The 19630-nt window shown below is 49.7% G+C and overlaps 1 protein-coding gene across 1 annotated transcript in view; it reads right to left on the reverse strand.

The window, feature by feature from the left end:
- Positions 1-19630, reverse strand: part of SIPA1L3 (signal induced proliferation associated 1 like 3) — a 125380-nt gene that overhangs the window by 31536 nt on the left and 74214 nt on the right. Inside the window, exon 14 of the mRNA XM_021712493.1 lies at positions 8061-8282. Coding sequence (XP_021568168.1) covers positions 8061-8282 — 222 coding nt within the window. The remainder of the gene's footprint in view (positions 1-8060; positions 8283-19630) is intronic.

Genomic DNA, 19630 nt, shown 5'->3' on the forward strand with positions numbered 1-19630 from the left:
ACTTTACTATAAAGCTACAATAATCAAAACAGCCTGGTATTGGTACAAGAACAGGCATACAGATCAATGGAACAGGATAGAGATTCTGGAAGCAAAATCTCAATTTCTCAAACAACTCATCTTTGACAACGCCTCTACCAACACCCAGTGGCGAAAGGAGAACCTATTCAATTCAGTAAATAGTGTCAGAAAAACTGACTGGCCAAATGCAGAAGATTATAACAAGACCCCTACCTATCACCATACACAAAAATCAACTCTAAATGGATCAGAGACCTAAACGTGAAACCTCAAACTATAAGAACCTTAGGAAATGCAGGAGACACCTTTATGGAATTTGGAATTGGCAACCAATTCCTGATCAAAACCCTAAGTGCCCATGCAAGTGGGACCTCAACAAACTGAAAAGCTTCTGCAAAGCCAAATAAAACATTAAGAGAATGAGGAGACAGCTGACAGACTGGGAAAAATATGTGCCAACTGTATATCTGACAAAGGCCTAACAGCTAGGATCTGCAATGAACTCAAACATGCCGAAAAGAAAAAAACAAGCAGCCCTATTAGAAAGTGGGCAAGGCCAGGTTCAGTGGCTCAGCCTGTAATTCCAGTACTTTGGGAGGCCGAGGCAAGTGGATTGCCTGAGCCCGTGGGTTTGAGACCCGCCTGGGCAACTTGGCGAGACCTCGTCTCTACAATAAATAAAAAATTAGCTGGGTGTGGTAGCACATGCCTGTGGTTGCAGCTGCTTGGAAGGCTGAGGCAGAAGGATTGCTGGAGGCCAGTAGGTCGAGGCTGCAGTGGCCGGGAGCGTGCCACTGCACTCTAGCCTGGGCGACAGAGTGACACTCCAACTCAAAAAAAAAAAAAAAAAAAAGTGGACAAAATACATGAATAGACACTTCTCAAAAGAAGACATATGAGCAGCCAACAGATACATGAAAAAATGCTCAGCTTCAACTAATCATCAAAGAAATGCAAATTAAAACTACATTGAGATACCAACTAACTCCCGTCAGGATAGCCACCATCAATAACTCAAAAAACAACAGATACTGGGGAGGATGCAGGGAAAAAACACTTCTACACTTGGTAGGAGTGTAAACTAGTACAACCTCTGTGGAAAACAGTGTGGCGATTCCTCCGGCGGAAGGATCGCCGGAGCCCAGCAGGTCGAGGCTGTGGTGGCTAGGAGAGGCCACTGCACTCCAGTCTGGGCGACAGAGTGAGACTCCAACTCAAAAAAAAAAAAAAGAAGGACAAAATTATGAACTTTGCAGGAACTTGAATGAACTTAGAGTCTGTAATACCCAGTGATCTATCACAAAAACAAAGAACTGAGTACCACATGTTCCCACTCATAAGCGGACCCTGAATAATTATCATAATACTATAAGAAAGGGATTGGCAGGAGCAGGGAAACTGCCAGGGGAGGGAGGGGGTGGGGGGAGGAGACATACTTCATCAATAAGAGTACCTGATCTCTAGCTGGGCTTGGTGGCTCAGCTTGCGCCTTTGGGAGGCTGAGGTGAGTGGACTGCCTGAGCCCGCGGGTTCGAGACCCACCTGGGCAACTTGGCGAGACTTCATCTTTCCAATAAATCAAAAATGAGCCGGGCGTGGGAGCGCACGCCTGTAGTTCCAGCTACTCGGAAGGCTGAGGCAGAAGGATCACCGGAGCCCAGCAGGTCGAGGCTGCGGTGGCCGGGAGTAGCCACTGCACTCCAGTTTGGGGGACAGAGTGAGACTTCAACTCAAAAAAAAAAAAAAAAAAAAAAAAAAAGGTACCTGATCTCTCAAACCAGGTGACATGGGGACCAAAGGGCCCAAACTTTACCTGTACAATGACCATGTGTATACCTAACCCCGAACGGTACCAATTTAAAATAAAATAAAATAAAAAGAAAGAGGGGGCAGAGCAGTTCAGCAGACCGATTTGATAATTACTCCTGGGGAACAAGCTCATATGTGGTGACTTTGTGGGGACAGATGACAATAATCAACAATCATCAGAGCTGTAGTGATTAAACCTCAATCAAATGAGTAAATTAGGCAAATGACCCAACTGTCCTGTACCTCAACTTTTCTCACCTGGAAAATGGGATGCCGTCCCTACGCCTCAATGTTCTGTAGTAAGGATTAAATGCATTAATGCAGGTAAAAGGCTTATGGTGCTGCATGGCAGAGTAGGTATCAGCAAATGTAGGTGAATAAGTTGTACATATGAGTTTTTGTACCTTGGCAGCAAGCTTCAGTGACAGTGTTGTACCCAGATTTTTTTTTTTGAGTCAGAGTCTCACTCTGTCGCCCAGGCTTGAGTGCAGTAGTATGTTCATGGCCACTGCAGCCTCAACCTGCTGGGCTTAGGAGATCCTTCTGCCTCAGCCTCCCAAGTAGCTGGAACTACAGGCACATGCCACCATGCCTGGCTTATTTTTTTACTTATTGTAGAGACGAGGTCTCACCCAGTTGCCTAGGCTGGTCTCGAACCCCTGGACTCAGGCAATCCTCTCACCTTGGCCTTCCAAAGTGCTGGGTTTACAGGCTTGAGCCACCATGCCCGGCCTCAGATTTTTTTTGTAATTAAAAAAATTTTTTGGATTGCCTGAGCCTGTGGGTTTGAGACCAGCCTGGGCAACTTGGCAAGACCTAATCTCTACAATAAAATAAAATATAGCTGGGCATGGTAGAGCACATCTGTAGTTCTGGCTACTTGGAAGGCTGAGACGGAAGGATCGCTGGAGCCCAGGAGGTCAATGCTGGGGTGGCCATGAGCATGCATGCCACTGCAATCCAGCCTGGGCAAAGGAGTGAGACTCCAACTAAAAAAAAAAATTTTTTTAAGGTTGGGGACGGTGGCTCACCCTGTAATCCCAGTACTTTCAGAGGCCGAGGTGAGTGGACTGCCTGAGCCCGCGGATTGGAGACCAGTTCGGGCAACTTGGCAAGACCTCATCTCTACAGTATATAAAAAATTAGCCAGGTGTGGTAGTATGCGCCTATAGTTTCAGCTACTTGAAAGACTGAGGCGGAAGGATTGCTGGAGCCCAGTAGGTTGATGCTGGGGTGGCTGTAAATGTCCTGCTGCACTCCAGTCTGGATGACAGACTCCAACTCAAAAAAAAAGTTTAATCTCAAATAATTTAGCTAGAAGTAAAAATGATGTTTTCTGGAAGACTAGGTTAGAGGACTCAAAAGTGCCTCTAACAATGGCAAAGACACTACCTCCAAAATTCTCAGGCAGAGTTTAAACAAAACACCTCACAATATGGGATGTAGAGATGAAAGCAATAATTCTAAGTTAATATTTTATGAATGAGATTTTAAAAATGCACCTGCAGCTAAATTAATTAAAAAAATTTTTTTTTTGAGTTGGAGTCTCATTCTGTCGCCCAGACTGGAATGTAGTGGCCGCTCCCGGCCACCGCAGCTTCGACCTGCTGGGCTCCGGCGATCCTTCCACCTCAGCCTTCCGAGTAGGTGGAACTATAGGCGTGTACTACCACGCCCGGCTCATTTTGATTTATGGTTTATTGTAGAGATGAGGTCTTGCCAAGTTGCCCAGGTGGGTCTTGAACCCGCGGGCTCAGGCAGTCCACTCACCTCAGCCTCCCAAAGGCACGGGATTACAGGCCGAGCCCCTAACCCAGCTTAATAAATCTTATAAGGAACCATTAAATGATTCCATTTGTGTCTTCCAGTATTTTCTATATTTAGTTTACATATGTATACACAAACACATGTGTACAAGCTGTCTTTGCATCTTTCTGTTGAAGAGGGGGCTGCTGTTTGATGGGCGGTCAACTGTCCAGGCCTATCTTCTGAGCACCCACTCTGCCAGGCCAGGCTGGGGCTCAGGGTGTCTCTGCTCTCCCAGAGCTCTTAGTCCAGTGGGGGTGACAGAGAGGAAGCGAGTTGCTATGGGAACGAGGTCGCTCTGCCCTGGGCCCAGCACTCGGGCAGGAGGGCTGAGCCTGGTGTGGGGGTGAGAGGGCTCCTCCTGGAAGGCACATTTGCGCTGAGACCCAAGGGGTGCTGTTACAGTTGAACTGGGAGCCCCCCAAAAGGCCTAATTCTCAGCATCTCCAAACGTGACCTCACTTGGAGACAGGGTCCTTAGAGAGGTAATCAAGTGAGACCAGGAGGGTGGACTCGAATCCCATCGGCTGGTGTCCTTGCCAAGGGGGACACTTGGACACAAAGGCACGTATGCACAGGGAGAATGCCACTTGAGGAGTTAGGCATCGACAGTCTGGGGGATGCCAGAGGCTGCCAGCAAACCCCTAGATGCTAGGAGAGAGCCTGCACCACATTCTCCCTTGCAGCTCTCGGGAGGAGCCACCAGTTGACACCTTGTTCACTGACCTCTGGCCTCCAGAACGGTGAGGCGACACATTTCTGTTGTTTAAGGCACTCAGTGTGTGGCACTTTGTGACAGCAGCCCTGGTGAATTAGCGGGTGGGCAGGAGTGAGCCCAGGATGGGGGTTCCAGGCAGAGGGAGCAGCAGGGAATTGTGGAGAGGATAGCAGGGTTCACCAGGGCCCGGCCCTCTGGCCATGCTGGAAAGCGGGAGCCTTGTAGTATGTACTTATTGGGGTTGTGGTGAGGATCAAACTCGTAGACTCACTGACTGAGCACCTCCCTGTGTACCAGGGAGGTCACAGTGGCATCTGCTTTCCTGTGGGGGAAATGGACGGGGGAACGGAGTACAGCGACACGGAATGATGACAGCAGGGGCACCTGAGGCTGTCTGCAGCGGTGGCATTAGACCAAGCCCTGGGAGAGCCAGCCTTGAGATCTGGAGGAAGGGCATCCCACACAAAGGCAAGAGCCAGTCCTGAGGCCCTGCAGTGGGACTGAATGTGGTGAATTTGAGGAGCCAGCCAGAGGCCTGCATGGCTGTAGCAGAGAGAGCGAGGGAGCGAGGACAGAGGGCGGGGGCAGCCCATGCAGGGTCTGGGCAGAGAACATGGTACCTGGTACAAAGTATGTGCTCAGCATGCACGAGCCTTCGTCATTAATCCTGGGGGTGCAGGGGACACCACCGGAAGCTTTAAGCAGGGGTGCGAATGCCCAGTCTAGTTTTCAGAAGACCCTCTGGCTATCAGGGAGACATGAACTAGGTTCTCAGAGTGAGTTCAGCATGCTTGCTGGCCAACACCTCCAGGGATGCTGCTTCTGTCTCCTCATACCCACCTCCCTCCAAGCTCTGTGTCATCCTATTTCGGTCACTAAAGAAGACGTTACAGGTCAGGTTCGGTGGCTTGGTCTGTAATCCTAGCACTTTGGGAGGCCAAGGCGAGGGGATTGCCTGAGCCCGCGGGTTCGAGACCAATCCTGGCAACTTGGCGAGACCTTGTCTCTACAATAAATCAAAAATTAGCCGGGCATGGTGGCGCGTGCCTATAGTTCCAGCTAGTTGGAAGGCTGAGGCGGGAAGATCACTGGAACCCAGCAGGTTGACGCTAGGGTAGCCATGAGCTGCATTCCAGTCTGGGTGACGGAGTGAGACTCCAACTCCACAAAAGAACAGGATGGCGTGGGGCAGAGTCCCTCACCCAAGAGAACGCAAGCCTTGAACTAGGCTTTCTGGGGTCTAATCCAGGCTTTACCCCTTACCAGCTGTGTGATCCTGGGCCTCAGTTGCCTCATCTGTAAAAGGGAGAGAAGAGTTCTACCTCATGGAGCTGTTATGAGGTTTCAGCGAATTAATTCACAAGAAAGAACTTAGAATGGGGCCTAGTATATGGTGAGCGCCCCCCAAATGTTAGATATCGTATCTTCCAGTTAAAACATAAAACCCTTTTCTTAACTGCATACCCCTCTCCTATCTCTTTCCCTTATTTTTATTTTATTTTATTTTTAGAGACGAGGTCTCACTCTGTCACCCAGATTTGAGTGCAAGTGGCACAATCATAGCTCTCAGTAGCCTCAACCTCCTGGGCTCAGGTGATCCTCCCACCTCAGCCCCCTGAGTAGCTGGGATCACAGGCATGTGCCACCATGCCTGGCTAACTTTTTAATTTTTCTGTACAGATGGGTCTCTCTATGTTGCCCAGGCTGGTCTTCAACTCCTGGCCTCAAGTGACCCTCCCGCCTCAGCCTCCCAAAGTGCTGGGATTACAGGCGTGAGCCACTGCACCTGTCTTTCTGACTTTAAAGCAAAATGCCTCAAACAAGCTGCTCGCACAGCTAACTTAATCTGGCCTTATTCTTCTCTCCTGAACTCTTGAGAGACCCTGAGGAGGCTCAACTTTTTTTTTTTTTTTTTGAGTTGGAGTCATCGCAGCCTTGACCTGCTGGGCTTCGGCGATCCTTCCACCTCAGCCTTCCAAGTAGCGGGAATTACAGGCATGTGCTACCACGCCCGGCTAATTTTTTTTAGTTACTGTAGAGATGAGGTCTCGCCAAGTTGCCCAGGCGGGTCTTGAACCCATGAGCTCAGGCAATCCACTCACCTCGGGCTCCCAAAGTGCAGGATTACAGGTTGAGCCACCGAGCCCGGCTTGAGGAGGCTCAGTCTTACTTTCAATGCTCAGTTCTCCGGCTCCTCTGCACTGGCTTCCGGTGGCCCATCTCCCTGGGTTCCAGGCCCCCATCCGGGCCCCCACCTAGGCCTGGGCCCGCCTGGACTCGCCTGGACCCGCCTGGACTCACCTGGGCCCTGCCTCCTCACCATACCGCCTCCTTCCCGGGCTCCCCTTCACAGTCACTCAACAGAGGGGTCTCAGGCTCTGGTCACAACCTTGCCTCCTCTTTATCCACACTCCCAACCCGGGGCAGTGGGACTCTTCCAGCCTCAGGGCTTTAGGCAGACAAATCCCCAAGGTCTCTCTCCAGCCTGACCTCTCCTCAGAACTCGACTCCCTCCTTCACGCTCTGCCTGGATGTTTCCTGCGCACCTCAGTCATGAGTACCCAGGATTGAGCTCCTGTGTTTACCAGGCTGCTCCTCTTTCAGGCCCTGGCTGGGCTCAAGGCAAACCCATCCTCAGGCTGCAAGACCCCGCGTCATCTGCAACCTCTCGCTCTCTCACACTGTATCCCACCTGCCAGCAAGCCCTGTCTACTCTGTTTCAGATTATTTATCCGGAACCCACCCCCTTCTCACCCTCTCCGCCCCCCTCCCTGTTCCCGCCCCCTCGTCCCTGCCTGGACCATGACAGCAGCTCCTCTCTGCTCCTGCAGGCTGTTCCCCGCACGCAGCCACCGCGACCCGGTGAACACCCAATTTAGATCATGCTCCTCCTCCTCTAGTCCATACCCTCCTGTGGCTCCATCTCACTTAGAGCAGACATCACAGCCCTTCCAGGAGGCCCACAAGACCCTTCACTTTTTTGTCCCCGTCGCCTCTCTGACCTCATCTCCCAGGACACTCCCTCTGCTCACATTGTTCCGGCCACCTGGTCTTAAGTCCACAGGTCAACCGTGCTCTTGCTCTAGGACCTTTGCAGTTGGCACTTCCTCTGCCTGGAATGTTCTTCATGCAGATACCCACAGTATTAGCCACCGTCTGACCTACTGTGTGCCTTTCCTGATCACTCTGTTTACTGGACATCACCCAAGCGGAATGCCAGCTCTCTGAGGGCAGTGTTCTTGCCTGTGTCACTCACAGCTATATCCTCAGTGTATAGACTAGCTCGGAGTCACCTTTTTTTTTTTTTTTTGAGTCGGAGTCTCACTCTGTCGCCCAGACTGGAGTGCAGTGGCCGCTCCCGCCACCGCAGCCTCGACCTGCTGGGCTCCGGCGATCCTTCCGCCTCAGCCTTCCTAGTAGCCGGAATTACAGGCATGCGCTACCAGGCCCGGCTGATTTTTTGATTTATTGTAGAGATGAGGTCTCGCTGCCCAGGCGGGTCTCGAACCCGTGGGCTCAGGCAGTCCACTCACCTCAGCCTCCCAAAGGCGCGGGATCACAGGCTGAGCCACCGAGCCCGGCCGGAGTCACCTTTTCAATGAGAGTGAGGCATCATCTCTTTCTCTCTGCAAGTCACTGTTAGTAAGCCCCAGGGACACCCTGGCTTGGCTCTGGCGGGTGCCTTACTGGGTGTCTAGGCACTTACTTCTTTGGGTCAGTGAAAGGGAGCGGCCGTGGTGGGGGCTCCTCCGTTCTCTTCCATCCTGTTGGGTGCTTATTGCGCACAGGCTGCTTGGAGAAGAAGGACTTGGGGACGGAGGCGGAGAGCTGGAAGGGGCTGGGCTGGGCCAGCTGGGAGGGCCGCGTAGTCTCTGCGCTGGCAGTTTTGTAAACCTGAGCAGGGTAGCCAGCCCTTGAGCTCATGTCACTGCAAAGCAAAAATGAAACAGACAGAAAATCAAATCATCCCACATTTGGCAAAATGTAGCTATTGAAATTTACTCTTGGGAATCAGAAAAGTTCATTTGCACAAGGGAGACACAAATATATTACTGCTGTGGAAAATTCCAACACAGAAGTCTATCTGGAGGAAAGGAAGAGTTGCCGGCACAGCGCCCAAGCCCACCCATGGAACAGCCTTCTAGCACAGTGGTTCCTCCATGGGAATCTGAAAAGTCGCCCCTGATCTCTGAGGTACAATCTTTGTAGCTACTGGTGGAGGTCCCACCTGCTGGCCCGTCTCTAGAGATAACCAGAGTTTACAGTTTGCTCTGTTTCATTCTTAGCCTTTTTCTATGTGTTATAAACATACATGTGTATACAATCAGAGAAGAGAGACTTTTTGGAGGAGAGAGTGGGTGGGAAGATTATGCTTTTATGTAACTGGGATCATACTAATATATTGTTCTGTAACTTGTGACTTTTTAAAATTTAAAATATATCATTCCATGTCTATTCATTCAATTATTTTCTGAGCACCTACTAAATGTCAGATACCATTCTGGATGATCTAATCTAAAACCAGATACCGAACTTATTGAATATATTACAAATACTGGACTGTTGTTGAACTAGTGTTACAACGAACCAATTGCTATCAACTAGATCCAGCTCTTGGGGACACAACTGCTTACCCCACTGCAGCGAATCAACGTTTAAAAAATTTTAATGAAATTCCAGCTGGGTGCGGTGGCTCACACCTGTAATCCCAGTACTTTAGTGAGGCGGAGGCAAGAGGACTGCCTGAGCCCAAGGGTTTGAGACCAGCCTGGGCAACATGGCAAGACCTCATCTCTATAATAAATCAAGAAAAATTAGCCAGGTGTGGTGGTATGCTCCTGCCATTCCAGCTACTTGGAAGGCTGAGGCAAAAGGATCACCTGAGCCTAGCAGGTTGAGGCTGTAGTGGCTGGGAGCATTGCCACTCCAGCCTGGCTGACAAAGTGAGACTCCGACTCCAAAAAAAAAAATAATAATAATAAAAAAAGAAATTCTAACTCCATTTTGAGCAAGAGATATTCAATGAGAAAATCAATGCCCTTGGAATATAAGCTAATAAATTCATTTTGAACGTCAATTTAGCAATATTAAATATAACGTGTTTGTTTACAACCTTCCATTTGACTATGGCCAAATGAGAAGAATGGCAAATACTCTCCCCAGAGAAGACAAATTGGACAAAAAAAATAACCATTTCAGTACTCTGAAAATTGACCAGAGACATAAAACAATCTGAGAAGCATTTGTGCTTGAAAAATTGCTGAACTTTGGAGCAAGAGCAGAGAGAATCTGTGGCATTTTGGCCTGGGTCTCTCCTTTCCCCACCTCAGTGAATAAGAAAGTTCTTCCAGAGAAGAACCTTTGAGACAGTATCAAGGGTACTGATATATGGGCAAAGAGAACTTTGAAAGCAGTGGAGAAAGGGGCAGAAGAAATATTTGAAGAAATAATGGCTAAAAACTTCCCAAATTTGCCAGGTGTGGTAGCTCATGCCTGTAATCCTAACACTTTGGAAGGTGGAAGCGAGAGGATTGCCTGAGCCTAAGGGTTCAAGACCAGCCTGGGCAACCTGGCAAGACTTCATCTCTAAAATAAATTTTAAAAACTAGCCAGGCGTGGTGGTGGTATGCACCTGCGGTTCCAGCTACTTGGAAGACTGAGGTGGAAGAATTGGCTGAGCCCAAGGTGGTGGCCATGAGAGTGCCACTGCACTCCAGGCTGGGTGACAGAGTGAGACTTCTACTCAAAAAAAGAAAAAAAAAAAAAAAAGAAAAAGAAAATTTTTCAAATTTAATTAAAAACATTAATCTAGCCGGGCTCAGTGGCTCAGCCTGCAATCCCGCGCCTTTGGGAGGCTGAGGTGAGTGGATTGTCTGAGTTCACAGATTCGAGACTCGCACAGGCAACTTGGCGAGACCTCATCTCTACAATAAATCAAAAAATTAGCCAGGCGTGGTAGCACATGCCTGTAATTCCGGCTACTTGGAAGGCTGAGGCAGAAGGATCGCCGGAGCCCAGCAGGTCGAGGCTGTGGTGGCCGGGAGCGGCCACTGCACTCCAGTCTGGGCGACAGAGTGAGACTCCAACTCAAAAAAAAACCCCACAAAACAACAACAACAACAACAAAAACATTAATCTACATATCTAAGAAGTATGACAAACCATAAGTAGGAAGAATATAAAGAATCACACTTAGAAAAAAAGAACTGAAAGTCAAATAAATGCTAAAATAAAAATCTTGAAAGCATAAAGAGAAAGAGGATTCATCACATACAGAAAACCATCAATATACTGAACTATAGACTTCTCATTCCAAACAACAGAATAGAATGTCATTTCAAAATGCTGAAAGACACCGGGCTCGGTGGCTCAGCCTGTAATCCCACGCCTTTGGGAGGCTGAGGTGAGTGGATTGCCTGAGCCCGTGGGTTTGAGACCCGCCTGGGCAACTTGGAGAGACCTCATCTCTATAATAAATCAAAAATGAGCCGGGTGTGGTAGGGCGCGCCTGTAGTTCCAGCTACTTGGAAGGCTGAGGTGGGAGGACCACTGGAGCCCAGCAGGTGGAGGCTGCATGGCCGGGAGCGGCCACTGCCCTCCAATCTGGGTGACAGAGTGAGACTCCAACTCAAAAAAAAAAAATGCTGAAAGACAAAAAACTGTTAACCATAAATTCTATATCCAGCAAAACTACTCTTAAAAAAAAATGAAGGCACCATAAGGATGCTCCTAAAGACTAGATTTGTTGCTGAGAATCTGCCTAATACAAAATAATAAAGTCTTCAGGCTAAAAAAAAGGACTCCAGATGGTGAGCTGACTCAGTAGGTAGAAATAAATAGTCCATGATAGTAAATTTGTGGTTAAAAAAAGATCATTCTATAGACTTATGCTTTCTTATTTCTTCTCTTTCTTAAAGACAGAAGCTTATACAATAGTATAATATTAATATTCTATCATTGGGTTTATAACACATATGGATATAATACATATGACAAAAACAGCACAAAGACGGGGAAGAGAATGGGGCTATACGTTTCTCTATTTTATTGAAATTAAGTTAGTAGTAAGCCGGGCTCGGTGGCTCAGCCTGTAATCCCACGCCTTTGGGAGGCTGAGGTGAGTGGACTGCCTGAGCCTGAGGGTTCGAGACCCACCTGGGCAGGCGAGACCTCATCTCTACAATAAAATCAAAAAATTAGCCAGGAGTGGTAGCGCGCGCCTAAAAAAAAAAAAGAAAAAAGTCAGGCTTTAAATGTATATATGTATTTTAAATAAATATATATGTAGAATGAAGATTTTTTTTTTTTTGAGTTGGAGTCTCACTCTGTCGCCCAGACTGGAGTGCAGTGGCACACTTCTGGTCACCGCAGCCTCGACCTGCTGGGCTCCAGCGATCCTTCTGCCTCAGCCTTCCGTGTAGCCAGAATTACAGGCACGCGCTACCATGCCCAGCTAATTTTTGATATATATTGTAGAGATGAGGTCTCGCCAAGTTGCACCAATGGGTCTCGAACCCGCGGGCTCAGGCAATCCACTCACCTCGGCCTCCCAAAGTGCTGGGATTACAGGCTGAGCCATCGAGCCCGATCATTTCTTTTTAACAGAAAGAAAATGTACATTTTTCTAATTGTAAATCATGAAATCAGTTTAGTAGGTCTTGTCCATTATTAAGGGGAAAAAATAAGTAGTCTAGAAAAAAAAAGTTAGTGTACATCATGCAAGGTAAGGGTTAAGTGGTTTTGTAAAACTCAATCCCAGATGTCCATGCTAGACTGTAATATAAAATGCGTCTCCTATTTTGGGTAATGGTCATATTTCAAACAACTGGGTTGATACAAGCCTGGAGAAAAATCTCTGGAGTAAATTTACACTAGCTGATTATCTCTGGAGATAGTAATGATGAGAAATAGGTACAGAATAAAAATCTAATTAAGCTGGGCACAGTGGCATGTGCCTGTAATCTTAGCTACTTGGAAGGCCAAGGCAGGAAGACTGCCTGAGCCCAGGAGGTTGAATCCAGACTGGGTAACATATTGAGACTCATTTCTTCAAAAAACAAAAATTTATTTATTTATTTTTTATTTTATTTTATTTTTTTGAGTTGGAGTCTCACTCTGTCGCCCAGACTGGAGTTGCAGTGACCACTTCTGGCCACCGCAGCCTCGACCTGCTGGGCTCCGGCGATCCTTCTGCCTCAGCCTTCCGAGTAGCTGGAATTACAGGCACATGCTACCATGCCTGGCTGATTTTTTTATTTATTGTAGAGATGAGGTCTTGCCCAGGTGGGTCTCGAACCCGCAGGCTCAGGCAAACAAAAATTTTAAAAAGTCAAATTAAGCCACATAAATGGCACAAGGCAAAAAGGATGTGGCTACCTGATGTCTCAGTTTCCTTCCCAGAGTCAATCATGGTCCACCCTGTCTTCTGCAACAGAATATCTATGCAGACACAAGCACACTTGTGTGAGAGAGAGTGTATCTTACTGTTTCTTTTTAAAACAAGTGGCAGTGGCAGACTGGGCTCCGTGGGTCGGCCTGTAATCCTAGCACTTTGGAAGGCTGAGGTGAGTGGATTGCCTGAGCCCACAGGATCGAGACCAGCCAGGACAACTTGGCGAGACCTTGTGTCTGCAATAAATAAATAATAAGGCCGGGCTTGGCGGCTCAGCCTGTAATCCCAGCACTTTGGGAGGCTGAGGTGAGTGGATTCAAGACCCTAAGCCTGTGGGTTCAAGACCCACCCTGGCAACTTGGCGAGACCATGTCTCTACAATAAATCAAAAAATAGCTGGGCATGGTAGCGCATGTCTGTAGTTCTGGCTACTTGTAAGGCTGAGGTGGAAGGATCGCTGGAGCCCAGCAGGTCGAGGCTACAGTGGCCGGGAGCGTGCCACTGCACTTCAGTCTGGGCGACAGAGTGAGACTCCAATTCAAAATAAATAAATAAATAAAAAACTGTATGTTCTGGAGATCCCTCCATGGCAGTATAAACCAGCCTCTCTCTCTTCAGTGGCAGCAGAGGGTTCACTCCATAGACTTAACATTGATTTTAGTCCTTTCACTTTCAACAATATATATTTCTCTACCTTGTCAACAGGCATGTTCAGCTTATGAGCTGAAAAAACAAGAAATGATTTTTTTGTGTGTGTTGGAGTCTCACTCTGCTGTCCAGACTAGAGTCCAGTGGCACACTCCTGGCCACCGTAGCTTCGAACTGCTGGGGTCCAGTGATCCTTCCGCCTCAGCCTTCCAAGTAGCTGGAACTACAGGTGTGCGCTACCACGTTGGGCTAATTTTTGATTTATTGTAGAGGTGAGGTCTCACCAAGTTGCCTGGATGAGTCTTGAACCCGCAGGCTCAGGCAATCCACTCGCCTCGGCCTCCCAAAGAGCTGGGATTACAGGCTGAGCCACCGAGCCCGGCCCAGAAATGATTTTTTTAAAAAGGAAAGGAAAAAGGTGAACAGCCTGTGTCTTGGCCTTTGCCAGCTCCATTCGCTGCCTTCTGGAGATGGGTTTGCCCCTTCTTCTGCTCCTGGGGCAGACACTGTTGAGTGCCATCCTAATTCTGATTTTAGGTGAAGGCTGATTTTCCTCAACCCTTGCCTGAAGAAGGTGACTTGACATCCAGCTCTGGGGGCAGATCCTGACTGGCTGACATCCGTTGTCTGGGACAAGTGTTGGGAGAGCCTGCAACCTACTTCTGCCCAGTGAGATCTTGGGTGTGTGTGGGGATTATCTGCTGGTGACTTCTGGGGACGCTTTTTCTATACAAACAAATCATACTTGCAGAAAATATCACCCCCTCTTCCACTGGACATTGTCTGTCTAGCTGGATGACAGACACTAGGAGACTTTAGGGGAGTCAGTCAATAGGCTGCTGGAGGCAAAACAAAAACAGAGACAGAAACTGGGTCCTAAAGTACATAATTGACCTGATTCTGGGCCTTCGGTAACTTGGGACTATGTGTTCCATGAAAAGATAACCTTCCGGAAGGGGAAGGGGGCAGAAGAGAAAATGCTGATCACAGGTACAAAGTTGCAGTTAGACCAGAGGAATAAATTTTAGCAACCTGTTGTACTGCATGGGTATCACAGTTAATAATAATGTATTATATATTCAAAATTGCTAAAAAATCGATTTTTAATGTTCTCACCACAAAAAAATAAGTTGGTGAGGTAACAGATACATTAATTAGCTTTAGCGAATCTTTCCATAATGTATAACGTAGATCAAAACATCATACCATACTCCATAAATACACACAATTATCTGATATTCAGAACTAAACAAATGTCCTCCAACTGAGCTGGGATTTTGTTACTTGTAGCCTAAAGCATTCCTATGACCATTCCTGTCTTCAGTTTCTACTAGCAGATTAGGACCTTGACAAAGAACTATTCCCCTGAATATGCTGTGCACCTTGACCCAGCCCTCTGAGGGGGTGCTCCTTCCCACACACCCCGTAGACCATGAGCCATGCCAGGTACCAGGCACACTTTGTTACTTCTCAGCAGCACCAGTCAGGATGTGTGGCACAGTGTGGAGTAATGACCATACCTGCCAACCAACAGACTGAACAGACTTTCTTTCTGAAGCACAACGTGTCCACGCGTACTCCCTAGGTCTCAGGATCCACTTGCAAAATGAGGCAGCATAGTGTGGTGGATGAGAACAGGGGCCCTGCTGTTCCCCGAATGCGGGTGCCAGTCCATCTTGAGTTGAGTCCCTTCCCCTCAGTGTGCCTCAGTTTTCTTCTCTGAGAAGGGAGGCAGTGGCAACACCTGCCTCACGAGATCATATGTGCAAAGTGCTTAGCACAGGGCCCCGAGGATGTGATCCCGGGCTGCAGCTGTGAGGGTGGTGGCGTGTCTGAGGTCAAAAGCCCAGGCTCAGACAGGACTGGGTGGGTATCCTGCTGCCTCCCCGTCCCCACCTACGATCAGTGTAGTACGGATTTATCTGTTTTATGTTTTAGGGGAGCATTTGGGATTCGAAGTAAAAGGTTTTGTGGTTTACAAAAAAAGGTGAAAAATCAGAGGCTCGGTAGAGAAATCATACCAGCTGCATGAGTGTGTGCAAAGCTTCTGGTCTCGTCCCGGGGCTCTGTGGGGAACTGATGGCTGGTCCTGGGTGGGCGACAGGCACACAGCGAGCGAGCTGTGGTCCCTGCCCTTAGGAGGAGCAGTGGCAGTGCAGATGGTAGTACCATCCCTCATCACCCAGCAATTTCCTGTGGCAGGAACTTCCACTACTCCAACGTTTCAGGTGGGGGAAACTGAGGCCCAGAGAGACTAAGTAACTTGCTCCAAAAGATGTAGCTGGTAGGGGATAGAGCCAGGATGCAAACCTCAGCAGTCTGGCTTGAGAGATGAAGCTTTTAACCACCCCTCTGTACTCTCAATGATAACGATCACAATGATAAATACATAATAAATGAAAATAAAACGCAGCAGCAGCAGGTATTTTGAGCCCCAGCTATCTCAGGCCTTCTGCTGCTGAGTTCTTTAAATTCATGGTCTCAGTTCATCTTCATCTTAGATGACAGATCCTATTATTATCCCCATTTCACAGATGAGGAAATGGATCCTCAGAGAAGTAAAGGCGCCTGATAAGCTGGGCTCGGTGGCTCAGCCTGTAATCCTGCGCCTTGGGAGGTTGAGATGAGTGGATTGCCTGAGCCCGAGGGTTCGAGACCCGTCTGGGCAACTTGGCGAGACCTCATCTCTACAATAAATCAAAAAATCAGCCGGGCGTGGTAGCGCATGCCTGTAGTTCCAGCTACTTGGAAGGCTGAGGTGGAAGGATCACCGGAGCCCAGCAGGTCGAGGCTGCGGTGGCCGGGAGCGGCCACTGCACTCTAGTTTGGGCGACAGAGTGAGACTCCAATTCAAAAAAAAAGCAGCCTGACAAAGACCACAACTGACAAGTGGTGGAGAGCTGTAACCTGGACACAGGCAGTAAGAGGCAAAGCCAGGGACGTAACACTCTCACCTCGGCCCCCAGGTAGGCAGGCCCGTGGCCGCTAGGCCTTAACTGCTGGACCAGTCTCGCTCTCTCTCCCTGATGTCTGCCATGGGCTAGAGAGTCGCATGAACTGGTCTCTGCATGTAGCTGGAATGATGCTCCAGTGTAGGAGCCGTGCCGCAGCCACACTTGCCCTGTGGCCTGAGGAGCAGAAGAGGCAGGTCTTCAGGAAGTGGATGCAAAGAGGATACACAGGGTAGACGCAACATAGGCCCTAATCCAATCACTGCTCGCCACCTCCACCAACGCCACCAACTGTACAGTCGAGGAGCCTCCCCCCACGTCCTTCTCAGCCTCAACCCTGTGAACGTGAGTCAGATCAGGGCTCTCTGTGGTGCCACCTCGCTCCAGGTAAGAGCCCGAGCCCCCCCACCAGGCCCCACCCCCACGCGCCCCTCTCCTCTCTACCCAAAGCTCCTCCACGTCCCTCTTCCTCACCCTGCTCCAGCCACATGGGGGCTGCTCCTCGACACACCAGAAACATTCCTATCTCAGGGCCTTTGTACACCTCCCACTCCTCAGAGACCTCTGCATGGCTCCCTCATTCCCTTGAGTTCCAGGAGATAGCCTGGGTTCTCTTCCCAAGCTGTCTGTGACTCTCCGAGTAGGTGTCTGTCCTGTGTGACCCCAGCCTCTTAACTGATAGAGGCAGGGTGGGCCCCAGCGGATCCTAAGGCCCTCAGATTACCTTTCAGGGCTGTGTCCCCAGAAGGGTATCCCGGAGACTCCTGGCACAGCTGGGAAGCAAGGCCACGTGCTTCCTGCCTGCATGGGAACGCCCAGCTATGTCAGCTCCACGTGTAGCAGAGAGCCTCTGATGGCCCCTAAACAGCTCTGACAAATTGCTCTGGAAGCCCAGAAAGCTCTGGAGTGTGCGCTGCCTCGGGAGAGGGCTGGGGCCAGGTGGCTGCCCGCCTGGGATCACTCAGCCCACTGTGGTGCCCGCAGCAGGCACTGGCGCCTGGCAGTGTGCCTGGCAGCCGGGCTCCCATGATGAATGTCTGGGGGGGAGTGTCTAAGTAGTCGCTGAAGTCATGGATGGGCACAAGCTGCTACAGGTTATAGCAGCTGCCAGGGCAAGGGCTGGAGCCCAGGGAAGGGAGTGGGTGGGGGGTTCCCTGCTTGGGCATGTCAGAGCGTGTCCCTCTCCTGGCAGCCTTCAAAGTGTACCCTCCATTTCCCCCTCCCCCACAAATAGTCCACTTCCCCCAGGGCAGCCCATAGTGTCAGATTATGTGCTCAAACGCTTCCCAAGCCTCCCACATCCCTCAGAACCAAATCTCAGCAACTGACTGGCCAACAGGGCTGCCAGAATCAGGCTCTGGCCCACTGCACCACCCTGACCAGCCATTTTCAGAGCACCTCAAGTGACTTCACAGTCAGCATCTTGGCATTTGCTGCTTTCGCTGCCTAGATTGTGCCCTGGCTCCCTAACACATCGCTGCCTCTGGGAAGCCTTCCGGGAGCCCCAATCTGCTCTGTTTGACTTTCCTCCCCAGCACGTCTCACCACCTGGCACACTCCACGATGGTTCAGCTCTCTGTCTGTCTGCCTGCCTCATTCTCCCAAAAGGAGGACGTCAGCTCTGCAAGGGAGGCGCTCTACTTTGCGGCCTGGTGCACCGCAGTGCCTGGAACTGTGCCGGGCACATGGTGGGGGCCGCAACGGGTCAGGGACCGGAAGAAGAACATTCCCCTCTGGCGTGCCCAGCCCCGCCTCCTCTTCTGCGAGAACCTCAAGGCTCCCAGCCTGCAGCAGCCTCCTGAGCTCGGCGGTCTGCCCGGCTGCATGTCCCTCCCCCTGACTCCTGGCAATGCCACCTGCTGCCACATCCACAGTTGCTCTGTCCTCTGGTTCAGGCCCACGTCCTTGTCACTCCGATCTCAGCCTCAGCCTCCTCCCTGAGACGTCGCCTCCTGTCTCGTCTCAGCACCATCTTTCAGAACACAAATCTGCCTGCAGTGCTCTCCGCTGAAAACCCACCCTTGCTGTCCATGGCTCTCAGGATCAAATCCAAACTCCATGGTGGAGTCAGCAGGGCCCTGAGTGGTCTGGCCCTGCTGACCTTCCCAACATCCCATCAGCTGCCCCTCAATTTCTGTCCTTGAGCCAAGATGATTGTGTTCCGTGGGGGCACCACCTTCCTCCCCACCGCAAGGCCTTTGTTTGTGCTGCTCCTGCTTATAGGCAGAGTTCTCTTCATCCTCTCTTTCCCTTCTGCTTTTTAAAGAAATTATTATTAATCAATATTTATTATTTTTTAATGGAAAAATAGCCCATATACAGCAAAGTGTACAAAACACATATATATACAATTTAATAAATAGCTACAACACAAACACCCATAACTGCATCCCAGATCAATACTATCTCACCAGCCTTCTTGGAACCTCCTCTTGTTCACCTGTCCCTCCTCCCCATGCCCCTCATCTTTGGCAGACCTAAACCCTCCTCGGGGACATTATCCCTGCTCCTAGGCTGGATTAGACACCTTCTCTGTCCCTGTACCATATCCACCCTCACATCTCGCTGGTCTCTGCAGGTTGTCCCCTAGTATAATTCATTCACGGCTTTTGTTGTAATTTGCTTGCTATCTTTCCTGGTACTCAGTCAGTGCCAGGACAGCTTGGTTCTAGTGCCCAGCAGAGGGCCTGGTGCCCAGCCGACACTTGCTGCGTGATGCTAAGTTCTCAGGTGGTAGGGATAAGGGCAGGATTGAGCACTCCCGCCGGCACAAGGGGAAAGACTGATGTCAGCAGATGCAGAAGGTTGCTGGGATGCCCAGTACAAGGGACAGTGTGGCCAGTGGGAAGAGGCAGAGGCACATATGGCCCCTGGAGTCCAGGTGTGGCCCCAAGCAGGTGGCTCCGTGACTGACTGGGGAACTTGTGACTACTGAAATGGAAAACTATGGGAGGCCAGAGAAATGAGGTAGGGTGAAATCCACGGTGGGAGTCATACATTTTTTTATTCTATTTTTTTATTTATTGCAGAGATGAGGTCTCGCCAAGTTCAAGCTGGTCTTGAACTTGCAGGCTCAGGCAATCCTTTCACTTGGCCTTCCAAAGTGCTGGAATTACAGCTGTGAGCCATCACGCCTGGCCTGGGAGTCATACATTTTATGTTGAACACTTGTCCCTTCCAATTCCCAGGGCAAGCTCAGACTCTTTCTCTAGGCAAGCTCCTCCCACAACTGGGTCAGGCCCCTCCTTTGGGCTCCCACACCCCTCTTTCCCTCCCCCACCCTCC

The sequence above is a fragment of the Carlito syrichta genome, unplaced genomic scaffold (genome assembly GCF_000164805.1).
Source record: "Carlito syrichta isolate Samal-C Ts95f unplaced genomic scaffold, Tarsius_syrichta-2.0.1 Scaffold89967, whole genome shotgun sequence".
NCBI lineage: Eukaryota > Metazoa > Chordata > Mammalia > Primates > Tarsiidae > Carlito > Carlito syrichta.